A 26,956-nucleotide genomic window follows, 5' to 3' on the forward strand; every position below is an offset into this window, starting at 1 on the left:
CTTCCTTTCCTTCCTCGTGACAAGGTATTCGGCAGCATTCACAGATGCGGTGCGATCAGGCAGGCCATACCGCGAGGCCTGCTGCTGTGGCCTCACTTGCAACCTCTGAGCTGTCAACCATGGCCCTTAGCACCCGCACCACCCCAGCCCCATCAGACCTGCCGAAGATATAAAGCTGTTTAATGAGCGTATCTGCCGTGAGCCAGCATGTCCAAGCTCTGTGCAGAGGGAATCTTAAACCAATATAGGTCAGAGGAAAAGGCAGAAGCACTGTAAAGTGATGCGACTCCACTAGGCTTAGGATGCTCCTCTGTCCTCTGGAAGTACTTTTACAGACACCATCACCCAGGTCATGATCTGCACAAGGCCTATGTGAGCACATGGGCATGCACTGGTGTGACTGGCCTCAATTTTGTATGCCAAAGTACCTTTGCACCACCCTGGCTGCACTTCCCCAGGGGCTGAAGCAGATCCCAGCGTGGTATAACCAGCCCCCACAAGCCTGGTACAGCAGCTTCCCCGAATCTCAATAGTGACAGTGCTGCAATATGCAGCTTCATCCCCAGTGAGCCCCCCGCAACAGCAGCCCCATCTCCAGCCCAACCCACCCACCCACCGGGGACACTTGGAAGACACCCTGACATCACTGAGCCTGGGAAATTCTCCCTCCACCAAATCAGGGGATTTTAGTGCACGTCTACACCCTTACTCAGGGCCACCACCGAGCCCCTCCATGCCAACCCTCTACACCAGAAATCCCTAACCTCAGCCCCCCAGGAGCAGTCCAGCCAGACCCAGCTATCCTTACATGGCAATGTGAGGATACTTATCGAGCCCCGTGCCCTGCTCCACTCAATTCACCAGCAGGACAAACCAGAACAGGGATGTGGATCAGATGCCTGCACGGGTCTGATCTTAAAGGCCTACTTCTAACCCACACCCGATATTATACAACCAGACCCAAACCTGCAACTTGCATTAGCAACAACTTCTTACCTGCAGACCGACCCAACCTGCTTTAGGCAAACCCATGACCTGACCCAAATTCTGTTCAAATACTGACAGACCCGGGGGGGAAAAAACACATGCTTTCCTGGAAGATGCAGCACGTTAGTTCGTCCCGGCTCTGCAGCGTCTGTACAGATCGGGCACTCCAATGGAGCTTTTTTGCGCTGCAAAGGTGGCACACCCTGATCTTTCTTTTGTTTGGTCTCCTTGGCAAACATGCTTCCTTCTATGTTTGATCTCATTCGTGCTGCTCCTTCCACTAAAGCACATTTTTTTTTCATAGATTTCATAGATATTAGGGCTGGAAGGGACCTCGGGAGATCATCGAGTCCAGCCCCTCCCCGCCCAAAGGGCTGGAAGTCAACTGGGGTCAAAGGATCCCAGCAAGATAAGCATCCAAGCACTTCTGAAAGGGGTCCGGAGTAGTTGCTTGCACCACCTGTCACCTTTTCACACCGGTCAGCAGCCAGTGGTGAGGTTTCCATTCCAACCTGATTGTAACCCGAAAATAAAATGTCAGATCCGCACCCAAACTGCAAAATGTGTAGTTCACATTCCCACCCAAACCCTACTCACTTTGCAGGTCACCCGTGGGTACCTGACCCAATGCAGGACTCGAGTGTGGATCTCCTCCTCCGTGACTTGCTCAAGGTAACGCAGGAAGCCAGCGCTGGAGTCAGCAGACAGCTCTGACCATAAAATGAGCTTTCCTCTCACAGAAACAGCTGCTCTAACAAACGTGGCACTAGCCCTTCAGTTTGCTTCTTTCTCCTTTCCACTTATGTTTTCCTGTTACACCAGCGTGACTCACGATTCGCCCAACTCTACCCAACCTTGATCTGCACTGAAAATCAACACACATCACTAGTTTAACAGTGACAGTGACTTTTCATCCTCAACTTCAAGATTCATGGCAAAGATCAACTAATCCAGGTTTGCAAAAGCACCAGGAATAGTTACTATCCTAAGCAACTGCGCACCTAGCGCCAGAATGATGATAGCAGTGAAGTTAAGGAAATAAATAACATACCCCTGGCAAGCAAAGATTTGCAACCTAGAGAGAGCATGGCGTCTCTGTCGCTGGAGGTTTATGCACGTCTGGGATGGTTTAGACGGGTGTGATCCTGCCTTGAGCAAGGGGGTGAGCTAGATGATCTCCTGAGGTCCTTTTCATCTCTCTTTTTCTCTGGATCTGTAATCGTTGTAATAGGCAAAGCCCAACATTAGACTCCCTGGGACAAGCAAAGACATTTGTGCCACCGCTACTTGGCCCATGCCACGTGCGCTCTGGTGTCCACGCTTGCTGGCCCTAGCAGCCTTCCCCGGGGCCCTGGGGACCTCCGGGAGCTACAGCCAGGCTCCACTTTTGGGCAGCACATCCTGCTGCCCCATGCACCACCCCAGTTTTTTTTTGCTGTGGGTCTTTTTTTACGCCAGGAGATCCCAGGGTCAAAAAACACACCCGTGCTGCAAAATAGCGGTGTAGGGAGCGCCTGCCAGTGCGGTGTGCGGCATGGCAGGCGGGTCTGCGGCGCCACATACCACACGTCTGCACTCGTCTGGATGCACCCCCTTAATCCACAGGGCATAGAAACTTTGCAAGTACCCATTAAAGGATGAAAGAGAGAAGGCAGTCACAAGAGCTACCATAAATAGAAAGCAAGCAACCGAGATGGTGAGCAATAGCTTTACTCAGCAGTAAAGGAGAGTCAGAAACAGGGCTGTGTCTGAATAAAGCATCCTCCTCATAGTTCATATCTATTACAATCAAAGCCGTTCTCTACCGTGAGAAATACTACCCTGTTCCTGGGCAGGGGAAGGAGAGGAAGATGTGGAAAGTAACAGCTTTTGGCCAACAGGGACCCCTAGAAAAGATGAAGGCACTTTTCGTGGGGCACCAGCCTATCCCTTGAGAGATGTTGGGTTAGTCCCCACCTCCACAACAGACATACTTGGTCCTGTGACAAGCTCCCATTCATTACAATGGGGCAAATAGCTCCCCTCTTGAGAAGGGAAGCTCTAAGAAATTAAATTAATCTAAGGCTGCTAGCTGCTCCGATATTCTGCGATAATAGATGTGCGCCCTTGTCTGTATAGGTGATGTTGTATTATGCTCATTCAACAAGCATGTGTCCCACCTTTTTCACCCCTTTACTAATCTTAACAAAAGTCCAGGTGTACATAGGAGATTAGGAGCCAAGCGTAGGCACTGTTTGCAGGCTTTGCACACATGCCTCTGACAGGAGACAACAGGTAAAGAAATTAATAGTTGAAACATCCTTCCTGCCCCAGTGAGATCAGCCAAGAGAGTCTTGTCAAACCGTGCAGGAAATACGAATAACAGAGGGAAAATCTGCCTTTCTAGTTTAAAAGACCAAAGCCATAAAAAAAAAAAAAAATACTTGGAAAAGCTACCCAGGGGCCAGTCCAGCCCTGTAGAAATCTATTTACTGATCCTCACTGAATGATTACACCAGCTCAGGTTAACCTAGCCTAATCGTTTCTTATCCTTCTGAAGTCTTTTACCATGCATGTGTCTTTTTTTTAGTAAGGGGTTGGCACTTAAGAGACCTAAATTCAATTGCAGTTGATCTTTCTCTCCAAAACTCTGTTGGTGTTCAGGTCGGGAATACGTGCATCAATGCTTTTACCAAGGCAGAAACCCTGAGCACCCCCAGATGTCGGGCTCATTTCTAGTCACTTTATAACAGACTGTATATAATGCTTCTCCAAGGTAGTACCAGGCACTGTTTGCTGCTCCCCTTACCACACCGAACAGTAAATCTGTAAACGCATCAGGGAGAAAGGAAAACTCAACACGTGCCAATTGCCTCTCCTGCTTTGGAAAATTCCCAGTGAACATTACTCCATAGGAAAAATTAAAAAAGACTTTGCTGTACACCCCAGGGTGGCCACAAACCTTATTTCCTTCCTCTAGACAAAGTAATCACAAACTGGAAGGGATCCAAAAGGTGTGAATGACCAACTAGAGGCCTAGAGGCACCTCAAGAGATGCTTCTCATTCAGCCCCCTGCTCAAGGGACATCCTGGCTGGGAGCCCCTGGACAGCTTCCCAGCATCAGTGCAGTGATTTCCTCCAGCTCTGAAAGAGTGAATCGCGTGCTGCCCAACTCAGCCCGCTCTCTTCCCAGTCACCCCGAGGCGCTCCAGGGCACGGAAGAGAGGGGAGCGCTCGAGTCCGCAGCGATGAGGGTAGTTTCTCCCATGGTCCTTCTGAGTCTCGGGTCGGGTCATATGATGGGGCAGTGCAGGCGAGGAATAGGGGAGGCCCCTGGACCCCCGAAGATGGATGGTGGGAGAGGTACGAACAGGCGTCTCTAGCACTTGGGAGCATCCTTCAAGGTTCAAGTGACCCTTCAGAAGGAGTCTAGCTTGGCTGTGGAAAGGCTTTGATGGTGAACCTCATGGTTGCCCCAATTTGCCAGTTTTTCCCAATCTTCATAAGCCTCCATCCTCAGAAGAAGGGGCTATGAGGACCTCAGCTCATAACCCAGCCCAGGAGTGAAAACCCGGTGGCCTGGCTAAATCAGTGCTCCCTGTAGCCTTCCTCGGTGCTGGCCAGGGCCTTTGTGGCCTGCACCTTGGCGCGGGTCCCTCAGGGAGCGTGCCCTTCTGGACTGCCAGGGTTTATCATCTCCCAGATGGCCCTACCTGAAGAGTTGCACTTTAACTGCTCAGGCTAACTGAATGGGCTCAAGTTCACATGCACACATGTGTTAGCCCTCACATGAATACCTAGGCACCAGCTGAGCTTAAGGGTCACGCAGCAACTTGGCATCACATGTAATAATTCAGCAAGGCTCCGCAGCAGAAGGCCCTTCCTCCCGGAGTACTTGCCGTGCTTCCTCCTGGAGGTGAGCTGCCCATCCCCGACACACCTCAGGCACCGCACAACCCAAACCCCCATCAGCCCTTCTAGCTAAACCTCAGCGTTTCCACCCTGTCCCCATCCTTGACTTTCTTCTTCAGCCCTGCTAAGCTCTCCCCCACAGTATGCACCCCGTGGACCTGCACACACTTGACTTCCCCCTCAGATGAGAGAGTCAGCCCCGATCGCACCCTGTGCTTCTGGAGAGAAGGATCCCAGGACAGTCCCCCACTGCCCCAGCAAACGTCTCCAGGGCCCCTGGGTGCAGCCTCGTAAGAAATGCCATCGACTCCTTTGTACCCTTGCTTACACATCCAGCCCTTTTCTACCCTCGAGCACCTAGGTGTGGTGTGTAAAACCGCAAAAGAACATCATTCCCTGGTCTTCCTGGTCCAGTCAAATCCCCAGCAAGCTGTAAAGCTCCTGGGATCCCCATCCAGATCAAACCAATAGAGACATGTGAGAGTGAGCGACTGCAGCAACCTCTGGTCCCCCTGAGGTAGTAGGATGCTGAACTGAGACTCCAACAGCAGTGTCTGCCACAGGCTTTCTGTGCGACTTTGGGCAAGTCCCTTCACCTCTCTCTCTACGTCCTTTTTTCCTATGTCTGTCTGCTCTATCCTACCTGTTTGTACAGCACCTAGCACCGGGAGGGCCTGATAACCTATAACTACTGCAGAAAAGCTCAGAAGGCTCCAAATCCTAACACGGTGCTCATGAAACATGCTCCCAATACACAACTGCTAACCCCACCCCCTGCTCCCAAATTCACAAACCCCACTAAACACGGCCCACGTGTGCAAATCTCCCCCCGAGCATGCATGTGCCAGACGTGTGCACGTATTTCTGCCATTTGCAATCCTCAGCTTGACAGTGGTAAATACTATTGATACGATGTAGAGACTGTCAGTAAGATGGAAGAACAATTGATTTTCCAACATACTCGGATAATTTTTATTTATAAAACAAGCTTAATCCAAGAAGCTGGTAGTGGGTGTCCAAAATTGTCCATAATTACTCCATGATTTCCCCTCTTCCAGGGCCCGCACACGTTCCAGTCCTTTCCCTCATTCTCTTACACAAAGGCTTGAGGGAAAAGGGGGCCCTTGAGGTCAGACAACACCTGGTATGAGAGCACTCACCCATATGTCTCCTGACCGATGGCAACACGGCATCACCCTCCACCAGTGGACCCCCTACGCTAGAGTTCACTGGCCACAAGGGATGCCTTGCAGGCCACAGTCCCAGGAAGCAGGTGAGGTTGAATCTGCACCCCCATGTTGATGTTTTTCCATCACATCTGATTCAGTTTAACCACAAAATAAGCAGAAAACTCATCACAAGGGAAAACCGCCAACAGGGGTCTCACGGGGGGTCCTGGTGAAGCCAAATTGAGGCTTCTTTGAGTTTAGGCAATGGCAGTGCGACTGGCACCGAGCTCCAGGCGGTCAAGCAAAGCGCAGGAGGGCTGCCTCTGCTCCAAGCTTCGCCCAGAGCAAGCGACTGGTCTGACCAGGCGGTCTGGGAAGGTGCAGCGTAGGGAGGGGAGCGGCTTTTCTTCACTGTGAAGATAAATCACAAGTCCATCCATAACAGTGAGGGGCATTGTACGAACAAGCAAACAGAACACAATATCCAAGCGGATCATCCCTCGGGTGGGATACGGTCTCCCCCGAGACCTCAAGTTCCAAACAGCTCATTGATTTCCTTGGAGATTCAAATTAAACTGGTCCTGATGCTGGCAGAGCTTCTTGAGCAGGAAAAAAAAATTGCAGTGTGAAGGGAAACGCTTCTTTCCAGCACCGTCCTGCATACAAGGTGTCTCCAAAAGTTTTCAGCTTAACAGCCAGATCCAGTGACATGTAAAGGAAATTCTGCTTTCCGCTAGGCCCGTCACTTGCTGCTCCTGCAACAAACCACTGGCTTGATTCTTCTTACTTGGGTGGCTCGGAGAGAGACAAAAGGGGCAGGGTTTTGATGCGCCAGTGGAGAAGAGAAGGAACGAGAGATGAAAAGACTTACTAGATGATCTAGCAACATGCATCCACCTGGTTGTTTCCTTCTACTCCATCCAGTTCAGCTAGTCATATTGCAAGCAAGGCATTGGCTTTGCAAGGCTATTCCACAACTGAATAGGTCTCATGCTTGGGAAAGGTTTCCAGAGACGGTGTAGGTGCTGATGGACGAGAGGGAAGGGAAGGGGAGACTCAAGTATTCGGCTCTAACATCTGATTTTTTTCCTGTAGGTGATTAACTTCTAATTTCTCCAGATTGGACTGTTCTGTACTCGCTGAACAAAAGGGACAAGGTGTAGTGTGTATTAGGGAACACTAGAGGGGGCTTGGAGGAGACAAATGGGGAAAAAAAGAGGTCAAGACCCAGTGAAGGAAGAAGGAAGATCCACAAGGAGTCAGGGGATTTCACACCCCGACAGCACTGGTTGGTCTTCGATTCCTCTGGATCGGACAATGGCTCGGGGCTTCCTCTAGAAGCGCGTGGTCTTTGTACCTTCCACCTCTTGGCTGTCCTCTTTTTGTTTGAGGGGTCCATTAAGACTAGCATTGTCGCTGGACCTAATGAAAAGAAATAGGGTTAGATACAGCAGACAGCCCCTTGTCTTAGAGCATATTCGAAGTACCAGCTGCCTCGCCCAGGGCTACCAAGGGCTTGTACACTTTCTCACAGTTGCTGTGCTGCTCTCCCAACCCCTTGCAACCGTGGAAGGAGACGAGGTGTGGATCAGGGGGTACACTGGTGCACTTGCACCCACCTTTGAGTCTTGCTTCCCCCAAAGTTTAACATGAACTTCCTGGCAGTGTTTCTCATCGGGCAGCAGTGAGGGAGTCACTTGACTTTGTGGCTTATGAGAATCACCCGATTTCTTCTCAACTCTTTGTTCACAGATGTTAATGACCCTGTCCCCGTGTTAATGGTCTTGATGTGGCACCAGCCAAGCTACTCTTTCTTCTGCAATTCTGCTGTCTGCTAGCTGCTCCTGGTAATGAACCTCCTACTTCCCAGCCCTGCAGTTTGCTTGCAATTCATTTCAATGAATTTATATTTGCTTTTGCTTCAATCTTAAACTGAATAATACAGCCGTAGGCCCCTCGCATATTAGTAAAACTTCTAGCTCATTTTTAACTGGAGAAAAACCCGTGTTGTTTTATACGGGACAACGAACGTGCCCCTTTTCACAATTTTAGACCCACCCATAAAGCAGCCTCGTTTTTCATCCCCAAATGTTATTACAGCCCCTTCTGCTTTCTTCCCCCTACCTGGCAAGGACTCCCCCCCTCAGCCCTACAGCCAGACAGCTCAGCTCTTCCAGCATCGATATCTTTTGAGCTGCCCCCTAGGATGCAACAGCCCCTGGCATTGTCCTCAACCTCCGCGCACTTTGTGCATCATACACTACACGTCGGGCCTTGGCGTGGCTTGAATTACACTGAAGAGGGAAGCAAGAAAGCGGTCACCATTTATCAGAAGGGCAAAGCAGGAGGGGGACAGGAGCGACTGCGGACGCACAGCAAGGACCCACCATTGGGTCTCCACGGGCTCCTCGGTGCCGTCCTGAAGCTCTTTCCCACGCGTCTCTGGAAGCAGGCAGCAGAGGATCCCCCCAATCACCGGCGTGCCTCCAAATATTGCCATGGGGATCACAGAGTTGTAGGTGCCCAAGAGACCGATCAGAGGGGAGATGATGCCACCAAGTCTGGCTGACATTGAGCACAGCCCTACCCCGGTCTGCCTGGTAAGGGAACAAGGCATGAAGGGAATGAGGAGGATGCACTAGACAGGCTGCTGATGGCTTTGTCTCCCAAGCCTTGCTCTGCTCTACAGCTTGTGGGATATTAGTGGCCAAAGGCAGGTGTTTCCCAAAATCATTAACTTTAAGAAACAGAATTAGGGAGCAGGGGGCGGGGGGGAGGACAATTTACTAACGACAAAATCCTTTGGAGCTAAATAGCCAGCTGAGTGCCCAGGCTAGCCGGAAGTGCTGCCTCTCGGACAGGAGAGGACAGAAATCATCACTCAGTCTGAGACTGCTTCAATCCAAAACCATTAATCCACCACATTAACACAGATGATCTCTCTCCATCTGGGTACATCCAAAGCCCCCATCTCCAAAGCACTTGACTACGGGGTTCAAATTCATCCACCAGATTCTAGGTTAGCATTGGATCAGTGCTCACATCGCACCAGCCGTCAATACCTGGTCCACACCAGGGAAACTAATGAGCCTCCAAGCAAACCAAATTCTGCGAGTTTTTCAAGGAACTCGGTGTCATTGCTGTTGACCACCCAGACATCATGCAATCCTACGGCTTTCGTGCCATTTGGCCTCTACTCCAAATCTTACAACTTAAGATTGAGGATTTGTTGGCTGCCAAGCAAAGCCTAATCATTGTTCTTGCTACTTGAGGACCTGCACTGAGCAGGCTATCGCATGGCTCGGCAATTACAGACACACTGACTGACCGGATCCTAGAATAAAAGTGGAGGCTGACACCTGTGCATCCTAGCAGTGGGGGAAAGATGAGACTACTGCACAGGGTCTGTGCCTGCTGAGAAGTTTTCTGATGGGGCAATGCTTTTTTCCAGAAGGGCTTCATCCAAACCTTCTGCAATCATGTCAGAATGACCTTATTTTTTGTACTTTTTGAGCCAACACGAAGTTTCCTAAAAATTGCCCTTAACAGACAAACGAAGAACATCCACCCACTGACGACAAGGACGTGAGTCTCATCCTCGCATTCAGCCCGGTCACCTGAGGGAGGGCACCAGAGCAAAGTCAAAAGATCCTCTTTTGTCTCACCTGACCACAGTGGGAAACAGCTCTGCAGAATACACATAAGAGACAGAAAAAGAGGCTGCAATGGAAAACTTCCCAATGACAGCCAGCGTCGTGGTCACCACCGGCAAATCTGGGGACAGAAAGAGATGGTGTTCAAAGAAGTGTATGGAAATAGGAGTCTCATTACCCAAACAGCAAAGTTATTTATCACAGCCCAATAAGTGTGCACCGGGAGCGCCACAAAAGCCTCACCTCCCATGGGCATCACCTTGACCCCTTTCAGAGGGCAGTCAGTTCTTCCCTGGAAAGCCACCCTCAAGACTTCATGGTCTTCCTGCTTCATTAATTTTGAGATCAAACACATTCCCAGCACAAAGGCCTTTCCTCCTAATAGCCAGTGCTACACTGTCCCTTTGGTTTGTCTGCCAAGCTGGATGCTGTCGTGTTAACCATTATAACCAGTGATTGAAGATGCCCTTGGTGACCCCCTGTGCAATGAAGGGCTTAATCTGATAGAAAGCCTGCAAGTCTGCTGGTGATGCATGAGCCGCATTAAAGTCCTGCTTCTGGCCCTCCAGCTGCCATGGGTCAAGGGAACTACCAGGAGAGAAATCTTATTGCTGACAACGAAGGCAGCAGACGCAACTTGGAAAGCAGGCAGGGAGCACATCCCTTGAGTAAGAAAGCATCTATTTTACACAGTGACCTGTCAGAGTAAAACCAGACTTGGGGAATCTCCACAGTTTCCAGCACAGTTCTACCCTGCTTCCAATTAAAGGCCAGCCTTTATTAGCTGATCAATCAGTGCTGTCCCCTGCGGGTTTTGCTCAAGATCAGTTATGATATACCCGAAGAGTGACTTGCCCAGAGGAAGCCCAGAGAGTTACATCAGCAGATGACTTCGGTGGTGTTGCAATGGAGCTGGAATTAGCTCATAAGGCTTATGACAGCGTTTTGCAAGAGGTAAAGGCAACCTGCCACCTGCTCCAATGGACTTGCAAAATAAGCTGGGTACAACACTGCCAGAGGTGACTCTGACAGTCCTGTTCACAATGCCACCTTTGCCTAATTAATGCAGGGCTTTTCAGATGTTTGAATCCACTAGTCGAAAATGTTTTCAGGTGGCAGGCTGGAACAACCCTGTTCGAGTCTGGCGTGGGCTAGCAGTGGGACTCAATGCTATTGCTGCCACACTTCTCCCCGCCACCTGACCATATCATAGATGAAGCTCCTGGCTGCCAAACACAGCCAAAGCCCCCCAGCTTCATGGGATGGATCCAATGGCTCTTCAGGCTGACCCCCTGTTCTCATCTCATCTACCTAGCCAGGGTCCAACAGGCAAGGGTCCAACAGGCAAGTCTTTATGACTGCTCCTATAGACTAGGAACAGAAGTTATACAAAGTGGTTTAAGTCATAAGAAACTGGCGTAAACCTGCAACAGAACAGAAGCTCAGTGCAGGTAAACCAGTTTCAAATGGCTGAAACTGGTTTAAGATAAACTTGGTTAAATGTAGTATCAGACTTAATTCATTTGGGTCAAACCAGTTTGGGAAGCTTCTGTCCCAGACCACTTCCTGGTTCAAATTAAAGCAGAGTCCCCCGGCATCCCAGTATGCTTTCCAGCCTTGGGCTGTTCCAGCAGAAAAGTGCTGGGGGTGGGGCAGGGACTGCCCCCCAGGAAAACCCCAGCTGGGGTCTGGGGTGAGGGAGTGGGGGTTAAACCCACCTTCCCCCAAGTACAAAGCTGCCCTGTTGCTAAACTTACTAAAAAACTTACTGTTGGCTGCAGCTGTGGACTACAAATCCCAGAGGTACCTGGAAGCAGGTTGAGGAAATGATGAGCAACCCTGGAGAGTCCTGCTGCTGTGATTCTGGACTGCAAATCCCACAGACCTTGGGGGCAGCAGGAAGAGGAAGCAAACACACAGCCCATGCTGGCTGTGTCAGAGAGGTGTGCTATAGTGCCCCCCGGCTTCTGGCCTGAGCCACTGAAGGCATGTGGCTGCATTCCCCTAATCAACAGTAAATATGCGCCCAGTTTTTTCTCAGTTTAATCTCTGTAGCTTAGATTAACCTGCAAAGACTGAATCAATTAAGCCTCAGTGTTTTGACCATCTGTACTTAGCCCTTAAGGTGCAAGTCTTGATGAAACAAACACAAGTCACTCCTACGTGCCTCCGTCTTTGGAAAAATGCTGGTCTAGAAATATATTTAAAAAGCATTTATTTTTTAATCTCTTCACCCAGACTTTCTACAGGATACTGAGCCCCCTGCCAGCACTTCAGAAAGGAGGCGGCAGACACAGCGAGGAGGGAGATGAAAAACAAAAGGGAAAGGCACAACAAAGAAGAGGATGCTGTTCAGGGGAGCCCTTCGGAAGGCCAGATGGGTTTTAAAGAGCCAGGAATGTAATTAAGAAGAAAGCAGCACTAAGGAAATTCAGTCCATCTGGAATAAAACCACTTGTCCATTTGTCCCCAGAACAGGCTGCTGACATCTGGATTAAGGGGCTGAGGGAAGTCCCCGTTCAGCTCAGCTATGGGTGGAAATGGGCTGGAACGTAAAGCCAAGCGCCCGGGGCTTGAGCATGGCACATACGAGGCAGGCAGGGTGGGAGGTCATGTGGAAGGCCCTGTACCTTTTGGGATGCCGGTGATGATCAAGCACATGATCCCACCCAGCAGCAGGCAGCCGCTCTGGGATTTCTTCCTCCCAAACCACTGCAGCAGGTAGATGCAGCTGAAGCGAGCTGGTATCTCGACAGCCCCAAACACGAGCTGCGTCAGGTAGATGTCCAGGCCAAAATTCCCTACATTGAGGCTCACGCCATAGTACACAAGGCTGTTCACAAACCTGCAAGCCAAGCAGAGCAGAGCAGGTTTATCTCCAGGAGGGCTGTTAGCTTGTTCCATGGCAATCCCTAACCACATCTGTAGCAGCAATTAATTAGCCACTGTTAATTGGCCAGCAGGCTGGGATCAGAGAGATGAGGAGGGTTAAAAACAGTCAGGAAAGGGCGCGAGGGAGGCTGCTAAGGGAAATCAGGCAGTGCCGGAGATGGTGCTGTTGGTTCACAGGCAACCGCCTGAATCGCCACCAGATCAGCCTCAAGGCACCTGTAAGAGACAGCTACTCTCCCACTTCACAGATGGGAAACTAAGGCAGAGAGAGACGAAGGCTATTTCCACAGCACAACGTAGCGCCCCGCAGGCATCATTAAGCTGCCTCTAACCAGGCTGGAGCGTGGCTCAGGTAATCCACCTCACTCAGGAGCAGGTGGAGTCCTGACAGTGATACTGCGTCCAGTCCCAACCCAGCTCAGATACCTCTGAAGAGCATATGGACATACCCGAAGTGACTTGGGTAAATGCAACATGGGGAGTTTTTGGCAGAGTTGGAAACCGAACCCGAGTTGTTTTAGCCCCCATCCAGTGCAAAAACCGTACCGCCAGCCTTCCTGGCTATTCCTTTTAAAAGACACGTGCTTTAATCATCATGTGTAGTACATTTGCTCACCAATGTCTTAGGAAGAAAGGAGAACCCAGATATTAACCACGGGAAAGGAGGGCTGGAAGACACCTCATAAAGTCATCTAATCCAGCCCCCTGCTCAAGGCAGGATCATCCCTGATTAAACCGTGCCAGCCACTACAGGAGCATAAGCACAGATGCACAATCCCCGCTTTTTTATTTTTAAGTAGTTGATATAAAATGTAGTAAGATCTGGACAACTTACCAAGCAGCTGACATAATTAAAGTGACTTTTCTCAGATGCCGCTTCCTGAAGACATCCAGAATATTTCCAGACTTGCACTCCTTTTCAGGGGTCAGCTTCAAAATTCCCAAAACAAGAAGGTCAGCGTACAGAACAGACCCCACTAGCCCAACCTCGCTCTTTAGGAAGTCAGTGGAAAAACTTCCGCTGCCCGAAGGGGCAGAATAAACTGAGCTGTTCACTGTTATGAAGTAGGAGGGTTTGGCGACTACCAGGGCTTTGAGAGCAGCTTCTGGAGCACATCACGGGAGCATTAGGTACTCTTTCACCGCTTTCTACCACGGAAAATGTTTTGTGATGTCCATCGCAATGAATAATCAGATGATCCATGCTGCAGCACAGCTTGTGTGCAGCACAAAGCATGTTTTAAACATTATTCAAGGCTGATACCTCATAGCTGAAGAGTGGGATTTAAAGGTTTGCTTTTGGGGAATTGGCTTATAGGTATAGGTGTATGTATATGCACCAGAATGGTTCAGGATGAGCAGCAGGGGTTAAGTGATGTTTAAAAGCCTGGGTCACACGCATGCAGTTTCACACAGCCTTTGAAACAGGCTAAGGCAGCAAGGCCAGCGGATATACACACCGCCTGGGAAACAGGGGCAGGAACCGCACTGTCCCCTAACATGAGATGAGGTGGCACGAGCTCGCCAGGCCAAAAAGTGGGGCCTAGGATTCCTGTTTTGGGAAGGGTGTGCCCATGATGGGCTTGGACTGTGTTGGCAACACAGGATGTGGGCAGCGTGAGGACAACACAGAGAGACCAGCCAGTGGGGAGTCATCGGGAGGGAAGGAGAACACAAAAGCAGACTTGAGAGTGACAAAGGGTCCTGCCTGGGTCCCTCCCCCAGGAGCGGTCCACAAGTGCACCGTGGACAGAGCGCACGCCACCGGCCCATCTCATCCAACCCACTGGGAGGGAGCGGGGCGGCCTCAGCAACCATTACCGCTGTGTATCAATAAATTTGCCTATTATCGAATGGAAAGGCTGTGGTCAGTCTAAGAGCGGGTCCTCGCCTGGAACAAGGCATCTGGGTCCTAAATCCAGAGCCAAAAAATGGTGCACAACATGGGGCTCAGGACTCTGACCCAGGAATGGTTAACCCCCGAGTGCCCGTTACCTCATCAAGCAGTTCTGGTGGGATGGTACGTTTATTCATAACTGCTGCCTTTTGAAACAGTTTTTTCGCGTCCTTTATCTTCCCTTTTGCCATGAGCCATCGAGCAGATTCAGGGAAGACCCTAGGAGGCATATGAGATCTTGATTCTTGGTTATTAGCCTTCTTATTACACACTCGACTTCATCTATTTGATATCTTCCATGCTAGTGCAGGACCTCTGATGGCATATATGTGTGAATGGAGACCACGAGAGGTCAGGGGAGTTGTGGTCCAACCAGGAAGCCTGGTCTCAACCCGCACGGGCTCGTGGTCATCAACCCTCTTGTAACACACTTGACTTCATCAATTTGATGTCGTCCATGCTACTATCGGAGCTCTGATGTTGAGCGTGTGAGACTGGAGATATGCATAGCTTGGTGGGTATTTGTGGGTTGCTCTGGTTCAAGAGAAGTGTTAATACAGTAACAAGGGACAAAATTTAGGCTCCAACATCCACATTTAAGTACCCAAATAAAAGTCTTTCCAGATACTGAGGACCTTGAGCACCCAGAAGCTTCCCTCAACTATGCAGAAGCTTTAACACTGCCAGGTTGGGAAACTCAATTCTTTCACAAGGGGATGAACCTACTCTGGAGCACGCATATAGCCCCTTCCCACGCATGGCACTGCTGTGCCCAGAAGGAGCACCATCACATACACACTTACCATATGTAGAAGAAAAGAGCAAACACGGGAGCAGACCCAGCAATCTGCAGCATCCTCCAGTTGCGAATGCCATAAGCCAAGCCAGCCAAAGTCATCTGTCCAAAGGCAAACCAGCAGTGGGAAATGATCACCGCATGTGGCCGATAGGAGATGCCAACCCATTCAGTGGCTAGAAATGTTAATACAGATTCAGTCAGGACTGCTGAAAAGACTTCTCTGCTATTCTGAGTGAGGTCGGCGGTCTTGCGGGAGAAACACGGAATTAGCAGTCAGGAATCTGGGGTTCGAGCTGTCAGGTCACAGGAAAGCAGGGCTGCAAGAGACATCACAAGGCCCCTTGCTCAAGGCAGGATCATCCCTGACTAAACCATCCCAGCCAAGTGTCGGTTCAACCTGCTTAAAAATTTCCAGGAATGGAGATTTCGCAACTTCTCCATGTAGTCTGTTGCAGTGCCTGACCACCCTCACACTCAGCAAGTCCTTCCTAATCGCCAGCCTCAATTTCCCCTGCTGCAGTTTGGGGCCTTCGTTCCTAGTCCTGTCCCTTATGGACCTTCTCCATCCTCTCTACAATCTTTATATCACCTATATAAAGTATTTGAGGACTGTTAACAAATCCACCCTCAGTCTCCTCTTTTCCAGACTGAATACCCCTAGGGCTTTTGGCCTTTCCTCAAAAGTGATGCTTCCCAGTCCTCTAATCAATTTTGTTGCATCAACTGGCCAAGCCAAGTCACACGGTCTGAGGCTTTCAAAATGAGCCTGCGGTCTGGGGCATTCAGATGCTCAGCTGGAGGCACCTTGAAAGGCTCTGATTTTCATCGGATGAGTGCCCAGCGCTTCCTAGAAAATCCAGTCCCATTGTACAGCACCAAAGATCCCTCGTTGTCTTTGAAGATCTCAGCCTCAACTCACTCATCTGTAAAGTGGGTGTAATAATCCCCTACTTTTCCCTCTCACCACAAGGCTTGGTTAAATAGCCTTTGTGGGCCACCAGTAAGGGACACCACACAGATGAAAAATCACAGGGCTTTTCCAGGGAAAAGGAACATAAAGACCATTTTACTCTGAGACATTCAGTCAATAGGAAATAATGGCATTGAATTTTTCTCCAATGAGCCTCTTCCATTGCTTTCCATAAGGCCATGTATTGCGGGGAGCTAAACCTCCTAAGAGCGAAGGGATCTTACCTAAGGCGAGAGTGCCGATGGCAACTCCTGACACAGCAGCGCCGATAGCCCATCTCAAGGCCACATAGACATAGAAATTTGGCACGAAGGCTGTTCCGATGCCAAACACTCCTTGTATGAGCAAGCAAACCAGTGTTGTGGGACGACGACCAATGCTGGGGGTAGAAAGAAAGAGGTCAAACTCTGGGGCCACGGCAGTTTGCTCCAGGGGCTAATTTTTATCGTGTGAAGTGATCCACAAGCAATAAATAATAACAACATCATTAAGCTTCACAGCTTCGTATTAATACACAACAAAGGGCCAAAGCAGCATGGGCCATTACCCAGGGCTTTCCCTACTATTGTTGTAGCCTACAGGAGCTCCTGCCATGATCTAGGGACCCTGGGTCAGCACAACACAGAGACAGCCCCTTCTCCAAAGATTATACACTCTAAATACAAGACAAGACAGCAGGCAGATGCCTAAGCACCAACACATTTTGGCCCAAACCAGAAATTCTGGATATACTTCATTATTGCCTTCCAGAGGTTATAATCCGCTGTTGTTTTCTGCCCAAGCTGCCCAGCCACAGGGCGTTTCACCTCCTCAACGGTGGGTCAAGGGAGATGTGGTCCAACCAGGGAGCCTGGCCTCAAAAAGCAAAGAGGCAGCACGGGGCCCTCCAGCTGCAGCTGCCATGAGGGATCATGGCAGCATTATTAAATCCAGGCGCTTACATTTCCATCTGAAATCTTTCCAGATTGCCATCCCATCACCCTTCTCCCCACCATATAAAACATTTCCTTGGAAATTTTCTTTTCACCGTCAACGCTCTCCACAGACATATCTCCACCGCCACATCTGACCTGGTTTCATTATGAGCAGCCACGCAGAGGTCCGAGTCAGATGCCCAAGTTTACACCGCACTTCACCTGGGGCTCCGGCGTCCCGAGGATGCTGCCCGCTGCCTCCGTCCTGCGACCATCCCAGCCCCCGTACAGCGCTCCCCAAGCAGGCTTATGCCGTTGGCCTTGCACAAGTCCATCGTCCCATGTTCCTTACCTGTCACTTAATGAACCAAAGATGAAAGCCCCAATGAGAAGTCCCAGCATGAAAATGGATTGGGAGATGTCCGTTTGCTCTTTTCTGTCGCACACCAGGTCAAACTGAAGGAAAGAAACACATTTCAAAGAGCGTTTTATCGATGGCTGAATTCACAACCTGCCGGCAGCACAAATATTCCTGGAGAGAAAGGGCAAGCTAGGTCAACTGGCCTCCACATCCAAACCACCTGGCGTTGGTGGCTGCCAGTAGACAAGGGTTACTCCAATCTCAAAAGTGTTTGTAGACAGTACTGGTCAGAGGTCTTCCTCCCAGGGCAGGGAGGAAGCCTGTCTTCCTCCAAGGGCAGACCCCATATATCCCATGAAACCACCCCGCTGTCTAAAGGAGTTCACTGTCAGGAGGCTTTTCCTGATACTGAGGCTCCAAAAATTTATCCCGATACCCTGACGCTGCGTGTCCTTATTGACTGGTCCTCTCCCTTCTCAAAATTAGACCTCTTCAGGCCAATGTGGAATGAGTCACTCTTTGTAGCTTGTCATATTTTGCTTTTTTATTCTTTCCTTCATACATCACATACCCAAGTACATCTATGACATCTAAGTAGCCTCACTGTGACCCATAACCCATGGCCACTCTCACTCTCAAATGACTTTCAACTCTTTTTCCCAGTAGTCTAGGAGTAATGAACATGTATCCATATTTCTTACTAGCTGGGGCTAAGAGGGCTTAATTATATCATTATTTATAGAATCATGAGCCCATCAATTGAGCCGGTGGGTGCACTTGCATCTGTAACAACATCCTTAAACATAAGAGATATCATAGCATACGGTCTACATTGACAACAAGCGACAAGACTTTTCAGACAGAAATCTCAATAAAAGGATGCAGAAGGAGACAAAACCTAACACACTCCATGGCTAATGAAAGCCTTTGTATACAAAGACCTCTAAGAAAAGGAATGGCCCCACTCATAATAGACTACAGGCAACCCCCACTTGGCGCTCTTAATGGGCTCCCGAAAAACAGAGCGTTAAGTGGAAATAATGGCAAGCAAAACCAAAAGTTTTTGAAAAACCAAGAGGGCGACCGCGAGTGTTATAACGAAACTTGCCGCGCGCCACGAGGAATTGGGTATCGAGGTAAAACAAGCAAAACAGCGCTAAGTGGGAGTTGCCTGTACTTCAAGCCAGAGATGTGTGATCCCAATCCTGTGACTTCCTAACGGAGGTGGGTGAATCTTCATTCTTTGAAAACCTCTTATAATGAAAAGCTGAATTAGAGCAGGAATGGGGGTTCCTAGAGATCTGGATTCGTGTAGGTGGCCATTTAGAGGTACCTAGAAGAGTATGTCGGTAGCAATTCACACGGGGCTCCGGAGGGCTTTGCGGAGTCCAGTTCAGAATCCATAATCCTGAGTTGCAATTCACAGAGAACAAAACCGGTGGCACTCTCTACAGAGGACCACGATGGGCCCAACAACTGCACTTTATCAAAAAGTCTGAAGTCAGGAAAAAGGCAGGGACTAATGGAGAGGCATGAGCTTTTATAGGCACCAGTCTACTTCATCAGATGCCATAAATGGACCGGAAGAAAAAGAAGATTTTACACAGAAGGAATCAAGGACAACGTTTCAGATTGGTCCCTGCCCTGAGGAGCATCACAAAGGGGAAGGCAAGCTGGACTTTGCTGTCATCAGTCAGTGCTAGAAGGCATAACAGCATGGAGAAGGTCATCGTTAGACACAAGGGGCACATCAACTTGTGCTATTAAATGTGCCTGAATAAACTCCAGCACAGTTCATGGCAGGGAGGCTGGGGGCCAGCCTGCCAACCCGGAGCTGCTCTACCCCAGCTCAGTGTGCTGCAGAGGGGCTGGTTAGGGCACAAGGGGTATTTCTACACATGCAAGCACTGCAGCGCTGGGCACTTCAAAAGCACCCAGTGCTGCGACGCATGCAGTTGTATAAGCTCTGAAACGCATGTCAGCGCTGAGAAAATGGTGGTGGCGCACTTTTGAACTAAAACATCTCAGAGGTACTTCAGTTCAAAATCACGCTGTGGCTATTACCTGCACGCTGATACAACTGCGCGCGGCACAGCACCGTTCCCCTCAGCTCACGTGTGGAGCAGACTCGATTAATCAAGGCTGCTCCGAAGCGGCAGATCTCCGGCGCGTCACGGGGGGAAAAAAAAGCGTATAAATGCCCAAAGGTCTACAAATGCAGGGGTTGCCTGCCAGCTAGCCCAGCATTGTAGCGCCTCATGCCGCACTCAGCCCCGGTCGCTGTCTACACGTGCGTTTGAGCGCATGTAAGTACTCTGCTGTAGGATAGTACTTGCGTCAGGCAGTGCTATCCTAGGGTAGCGTTAATTAGTTTACTGAGGTCTAATAGCACCTTATGCGTAGACATACCTTATACATAGACCTTATGCGTAGAGTGATGCTCTACCGTGGAGCTAATTAATCAACTCTGCAGTAAAGCACACATGTAGATGCACCCAAGTAGGCTCATCCACATCCCCAGACTTAGTCAAAACCTTCCTCGTCATCGACTTCAATGGGTGTGCAGTCAGAACCAGAATTCCTTGTGCTGGGCACTTCCTCGACCAGTCACCGGTGGAGACCTTTGTTAATGAGACATGTCTTCCATGGCAAACCCTCACCAGTTAGTCCAGAAAATTTGCAGTTGTGATAAGAAGCATGAGTGAAAAAGAGAAGCTTGTTTGCAGACGGGCTAATGAATCAACAGGGTTTTAATTCTTTTGCACATGCCTCTTTCCAACAAAATATGGCCTCCCCCCACCTCCTGAAATTGGACTTCCTGCCAAATTATCAAGTGTTTTGCACAAAGCAGCTGTTTCTTATGCAACACAACACTTTGAATAAACTGACATTTGCAAAGCCAATGGACTTAGAATGGTATTGGAGAAAATACTAAAGAGACTGGGAACCATTTCCAGCTCTGCAAAATGGAAATACTTCAACACTGTTCACAAAACCATTTTCTAGCCTGCTTTATTAGTTGGTAATAAGTGTGAGGATGGGAAGCTTTCCATTAATTTCAGTCACACTGGAATGAGGGAGCTTTCAGTATTTAACCCTGTATGTAATTGTAGTTTCTGGTTTAGGTCAAAAATAGGTACCAAAACATCCCAAGACAAGCAGTTCTCAGGGTATTTTTGCCTGCTTTCTACATCCAAGAGTCTCAGATAAGCATGAGAGATACAATAAGAGTCAGAACAAGACTCCCCCCAACTGGATGCTTCTCCCAAATGATATTTTCATTCTTCAACCATCTTTAAAGGCTGCTTGTTTGCCAACAAGGCAAATTCCAGATTTTAATTAGAAAAGGGTGTGGGGGGGAACCACAATAAACAGTTTTCTAACTATTATTACATGCATTTCCTGTTAGAAAAGTGCTGTAGATCTACTATGGGCATCACGAGCGTACAAGAAAGCATATAAATGATGACAAAAGCCATAAAAAAAATATTGGGACAATTTTCAGAAAGGCTGTGGCTCATGTCTCTTGTTTTGTTAAAGCCCATTGTACCTCCCTCACTGATGTGGTTTGAGAAATCTCCTTTCATTTCTAAACACATCCCTGCACGGAGACAAGGAGCAACAAAACCCTTGACTGTTTATGAAAAGCCTTAGAAGACACAGGCTTTGTCACAGAAATCATGGGCATGTGAACACACAACCTTATTCCTCACTGTGCTTGGACAAGGTCAGGAGGCAGGCTGGAAAACTGGAACTGGCTCCTTTCCACCTCTCCGAGGTATTTATAAAGCCTCTCTTACCAGAAGCAGCTGAGCGCTTCACAGGCAGTAATGTAGTTATCTTCACACCACAGCTATAGGGTAGGACAGAGCTGTTTTACCTATTTTACAGGTGGGAAAATGAAGAACAGAGAAGATAAATGCCTCACCCAAGGGCAAGAGAAGAGCTGTGATATAGAAGAATATAGACTCATCTCTCCCCCAACCTAAGACTGAGCTCAAACTCTTGGTACAACCTTGCATGTCTCTACCTGGCTGCTCTTACTCTGCAAGCAGAGGGCTGGCCCAGACATAATGTGCGAAGGAGACACCCGAGGCTGTCCTCTCTCACCCCTCCCTTCTCCTGCCCCAACCCCAAACCGCCTGGGCTCAGCACAAGGCCATGTGCAAGAGCAGCAGCAAGCAGCAGCCAGGCAATGGATGTCACAAAGTGCAAGTTGTTCTGGGAACTGTAGTTTTCTAGGGCAGCAGTGGTGTTTGGTAGCCAAAAAAAAAACATGGGGTGAAAGTCTCCCCCTGCAGCAGTAAAGTCCGTGCTGGGAGGGCAAAAGAAAAGTGTTGATGTTGGCAGGAAAAAATGGGGTTGAGTCTGCCCCCAGCAGCAGCAAACTCCACTGCCACTCTACAAAAGTGCGATTCGCGGACTGCCTTGTACTCTGTGACACATTGTCTGCTCCCTGCAGCCGGAAAGTGCAAGTGGAGAGAGGGACAGGAGGGCAAGGCACCTCTTTTCCTGTCCTTCTAGTGCTCCCCCACAACCCTTAAGAGGTTGTGCCTGGGGCACGTGCTCCACTTAACATTACACTACTGGCCTGGTCTATCCCCAGCTACTTGCATCAGGTCAACTAAAATTGGAAATAAACCACTGAATGAAGCTAAATCAAAGGCAAGAAGTTAGCATTGCTGTAAAATGATTTACAAGGCAGTAGAACTTGCCCAGGTAGACAACCCCCAGCGCACACCCTCTTCATATCAGAGAGCGATCCTTCTCAGCGGTAAAGGTAGACTCCAAATTCGGTTCCACACCTCCGTCTGCAGGGCTGGATTTTGTTCTGCAGGATAAATCCAGCCACCTCAGCACTTCTCCGTAGCATTCAGCCCATATTCTAGGATGGAGTCAACATCTCAGTCCATGGGCATGACCATCCCTAGGGAGAGTCTGCTCTGCTTGTATCAGGGTTGGGTTGGATCTAGCTCATGTTACAGTGATGAGGCACATTTATCACCGTGGACACTTGGCAAAAGACGGGGAATGTCATTAAAAAAGTTAGGAGGCAGAAGAGCAGCACCAGCCATTTTTTTAAATCACCCTAAATCTCTGATAGCTTTTAAAAACTCTGAATAGTCTGCCATGGTGGTTTTCCCTTGAGCCTGGCTGCACTATGGCATATGGCTGTGTTGGTCACATGGTGTAAAATTAATATTAAAGTGCAAGGATTGCTCAGAAAAATAATCAGCTAAGGGAAGAAGAAAAATTTCAGGGGGTGTTCTCCTGTCAACCTCATCAGCAGCACATTTTAGTCTGCAAGGAAGTACTTTGTAACCTGCCTAAGTACTTTCCAAAGTCCCTACCTGCATTCATCCATAAAGGTTCTGCAATGTCCCCACAGACAATAATGCCAGGCAACGAGTGTTTACCTTATCCTGATTTCAGAAGTCTTTTAAGGGCAAAACAGATGCCTGTCAGGGAGCACTGGTTGATAATGATGAAGTAAGAGCGACTTAACCACTCATCTAGGGGACTTGGGAGACACAGGTTTAAGCCCAGACCCTCATATTTGAGTCCCTATCATTAATTGCTTTAGAAGTTAGGTCTAAATACTTTTAAACATCAGACCCTTCAACTCTTAGGGTCTCAGTTCCCATCTTCAGAACAGAGAGAACTATCCTACTTCTCAGGTGTTGGGAGGCCAAACCATGAAAGGTCATGAAGTGATCAGATGCTGTGGTCATGAGTCCACCCTGTCTGGTAGATAACCTGAGCTCTGAGAGACAGGTAAGAGATGAGTCTTGGGTAGATCTGAATAGAAAACAGTGCTAAAGCCCCAGAGCAGCTATGAAAATCTCTTTCTGAAGAAGGAGGGGAAGGGTATAAAGGATTTTATTTGCACAAATTAAAACACTTTCCGATCATTATCCAGCCAGGGGAGGTCTTTATTTCTGGGTCTTCTGCTGGGGACGAGCCTAAGAGGGCAAGTGAGGGCATGCGCTGAAAAATGACTAAGGGCATGTCTACATGAGATGCGTTAATACTCATTAACCTAAGCTAATGCTCATTACAGATGCACATCCACATGTGTGTGCCCTTAATGCACATTAACTTAGGCTAATTGCCCCTAAATTTGATAGCTGCAAATACAGGTAGTTAAAGTGCATTAGCACACATGTAGATGTGGCCCAACACTAACTTTAGTGCTTGGTCTGTTCAGCCTGAGCCCAACCCCAGAGCTTCTGCCTGGCTGTCGCACATGGCTTCAATTTAGGACTAAAGTTAGCCCCAAGTGCTGGCAGCCATGTGGCTGGAGGCTGGAGCTCCCCCCCCCGATGGCCACAAGGGCATGTGGCAGGACTGGAAGGACTTGGAACTAACTTTATTTCCAAGTCCTTGCACGTGTAGACACCTGCCAAAAATCGCTTAATGCACATTAAATTTAGTCACACTTCTTTGCACATGTAAATGTGCCCTAAGTGTGGCACTGAGCTCTATAAAGCCTCTTTGCAAGTAAAAATGATTCAGTTTCTTTCCCCCACCCCTCCGTCTCAGCCCTGCATCACACACCAGCTGAGTTTCTTCAGCCACGTGCAATACCTCCAGCTAGAGGGACTCTACTCTCCCACTCCTACTGCATTAACTGCCTTTTAGCAATACATTGCTGGTGGGGGTTTAGGATCTTGTCTGCTCACTTCAGTGTCCACAAAGGGGAGGGAAACCACAGGCCAAGTGATTTTACCGCAAACAGCTCACCACTGCTTCCCAAGAAATTAAGCCTAAGAGTTACTGGTAAGGGTAAGAGATACCTCAGCTGTCCTGAAGCACAGGAAAAGAACACGAAAGAATGACAAACTCCAGATGACAGTGTACAGGGGACCTCAGAGGTATTACATACCACCTCTCCCATTGAAGCTGCAGCAAGTGGTTTACTTGCAAGGTTAAACATGGACCCTGCCCCTTGGAAAATGAGTGTCAAAGCCTGGATGTAGTGAATGTTTTACAGCCTTGCACTTTTCCTCCTTCTATAAGCCCTCCTCAGTAACCCCCATCCTTCTTTCTACCCTCCTCCATGCTAGGGAGAAGAAAGGAGAAGGAAAAACCTACCAAGTTGTGAAGAAAAAGATTAAAAAAATGGACCTTTACATTTCATAAGCCCTAGCACACCCTCTCTCTACTGCTGGGTGACCCTGAACAGCTGAGCTCAACATTAGCTGCCAGAGAAAATACTACAGGTTGCAGCCAACATGAGAATGATGAACGTGGCTCGGCACCAAGTTGCTTGTTGAAAAGTTCAAGGTTCAGCTGATTGGGTTGAAATGATGCAAGCAAGAGAAGCACATTACAAGCAAAACCTCCCATGTAGCTTAGCTTACGACCACAGGGTGCACTGAGAACACGCTCAGGCCCTGGTTGGACTATGACCCACCACCAAAGCGCTGTCCTCTTTGGCTGCCAGGACTCATGGCAAGAGGTGACAAGTCACTGTCACAGTGCATGCCCTGCCAACAGCCACTGAGTCTCTTCACAGTAGCACGGGAGACTGACTGCTGCTGGATGCTGCCACTGCCCCATGCCTGTGGGCCAGATCAAATAGGTCCATGGGCTGGATCTAGCCTGCAGGCTGGAGGTTGGCAATCCCCAAGCTATACCATCATCCATCAGCTACAAGTATATACTTGATCCTGTCTCCAAGGATGCTAGACTAGATGACTATATTATGCTTGTTATGCAAGGCCCCATGCATTGCATAAAGATATAGTTCTTAGGAGCACTACGTTACACCGCATCCACCTTAGCTCCAGTCCCATTTAACAACTCCTAACTTGCTCTATCCACAGAAGCTGGTGGACTTCAGTCAACATTAGTGCTACTGTACTGAAGCAGTCAGGTTTTAGGAGTGACAAAAGAAGGTTGCAAACCTTAGTTATGAGCGTTTCTTCAGAGGAAACATACACCCAGCCATCTCGGCACTTCTCCGTGGAATTCAGCCCGTAGCGCCGGATGGAGTCGAGATCCCAGTCCACTGGAGTATACATGTAACATTCCTCATACGAGCCTTGCGTGTTGCGAGGAATAGTTAAATTCAACTGCTCCTCCTTGGTCAGGTTTGGATTAATTTCCAGGATCCAACTTGTATCACAGTGATGAGGCACACGCTGAACCATGAAAATCTGGCTAAACAGGTGGAAAGAAAGGCTAGGGCATGCAAGAGAAATCAGCACCACTAACCATATCTGAAACCGCCCACAGTCACCAGCAGCTTTCAAAACTTCTGCAGTGTCTGTCATCTTGAGCTTGGTCTGCGGCTAGACTGTCCTGCAATCCCCTTTCCTACGGGTGGGAATTAATGTTTAAACACAAAGCACACTCCACAGAAGTACATGGGAGTGGCAAGAAGATAATTTTTCATCGGGACCTGTGCTGTTCAACCCTTCTGCATGATTGTTTTATGCTTCAGACACAGTGTGTAATGTATTAATTACCTTTTACCTGAAAAAAAATTGGCAGAGGACATTGCCTTTGCACGGCAGCATCAGAGATTGCATGCACTCTTGCTCAGAAGAGAAGACCTGGTGACGACACTGCTACATGACCCGGGCTTGCATCCATAGATGCTTCTCGAGCAAATCCCAGGACGTCATTCTCCCCTTGTACTCGGCCTTGGTGAGGCCGCAGCTGGAGTACTGCGTCCAGTTTTGGGCTCCACAATTCAAAAAGGATGTGGAGAAGCTTGAGAGAGTCCAGAGGAGAGCCACGCGCATGATCAGAGGTCAGGAAAACAGATCTTACGATGACAGGCTGAGAGCCACGGGACTCTTTAGCCTGGAAAAGCGCAGGCTCAGGGGTGACCTCATGGCCACCTATAAGTTTATCAGGGGTGACCACCAGGATCTGGGGGAACGTCTGTTCACCAGAGCGCCCCAAGGGATGACGAGGTCGAACGGTCACAAACTCCCGCAAGACCACTTTAGGCTGGACATAAGGAAGAATTTCTTTACTGTCCGAGCCCCCAAGGTCTGGAACAGCCTGCCATCGGAGGTGGTTCAAGCACCTACATTGAACACCTTCAAGAGCAAATTGGATGCTTATCTTGCTGGGATCCTATGACCCCAGCTGACTTCCTGCCCTTTGGGCAGGGGGCTGGACTCGATGATCTCCCGAGGTCCCTTCTAGCCCTAATGTCTATGAAATCTATAAGATGCTGAGGACAATTTTCAAAACAACCTCCAGTTTGGGGTACCCAAGTGCTGATGCCCAAGTTTCTAAGGTGAGGACTCAGACACCCCACGACACATTATCAAGAATGTTGAATCAACCTGGTTTCGGTGAAGTCAGGCCCAGACCGAGTAGGGTGGGCAAAGAGAAAAGAAGCTAGTGACCATGCTTCTAAAACCCTAGTTCAAAACCCTGCTCTGCAAGATCTTGACCAA

The 26,956-nt window shown here is 49.0% G+C and overlaps 1 protein-coding gene across 1 annotated transcript; it reads right to left on the bottom strand.

The window, feature by feature from the left end:
• Positions 1-5,861: 5,861 nt before the first annotated feature.
• Positions 5,862-25,814, bottom strand: LOC149865112 (solute carrier family 22 member 13-like). Its single transcript, XM_090047783.1, has 10 exons — positions 25,445-25,814; positions 17,526-17,629; positions 16,484-16,638; positions 15,294-15,462; positions 14,589-14,709; positions 13,429-13,523; positions 12,332-12,546; positions 9,714-9,822; positions 8,436-8,645; positions 5,862-7,470 (listed from the first exon to the last, which is right to left on the bottom strand). Exons 1-10 carry the CDS (start codon positions 25,811-25,813, stop codon positions 7,383-7,385), a joined length of 1,635 nt encoding a protein of 544 aa, XP_089903909.1. The 5' UTR covers position 25,814; the 3' UTR covers positions 5,862-7,382.
• Positions 25,815-26,956: the final 1,142 nt, after the last annotated feature.

This window comes from Crocodylus siamensis, chromosome 5, assembly GCF_052110815.1.
Source record: "Crocodylus siamensis isolate JL-2025a chromosome 5, ASM5211081v1, whole genome shotgun sequence".
NCBI classification, from domain to species: Eukaryota; Metazoa; Chordata; order Crocodylia; family Crocodylidae; genus Crocodylus; species Crocodylus siamensis.

Excerpts from the sequence above, each read along its gene's own strand:
- LOC149865112 (XM_090047783.1), bottom strand. The coding sequence starts at position 25,813 with ATGACAGACACTGCAGAAGTTTTGAAAGCTGCTGGTGACTGTGGGCGG. Across the intron at positions 15,463-16,483 it reads CATCGGCACTCTCGCCTTAG|CCACTGAATGGGTTGGCATC; the intron begins GTAAGATCCCTT and ends TAACATTTCTAG. Across the intron at positions 9,823-12,331 it reads CATCACCGGCATCCCAAAAG|ATTTGCCGGTGGTGACCACG; the intron begins GTACAGGGCCTT and ends TTCTGTCCCCAG.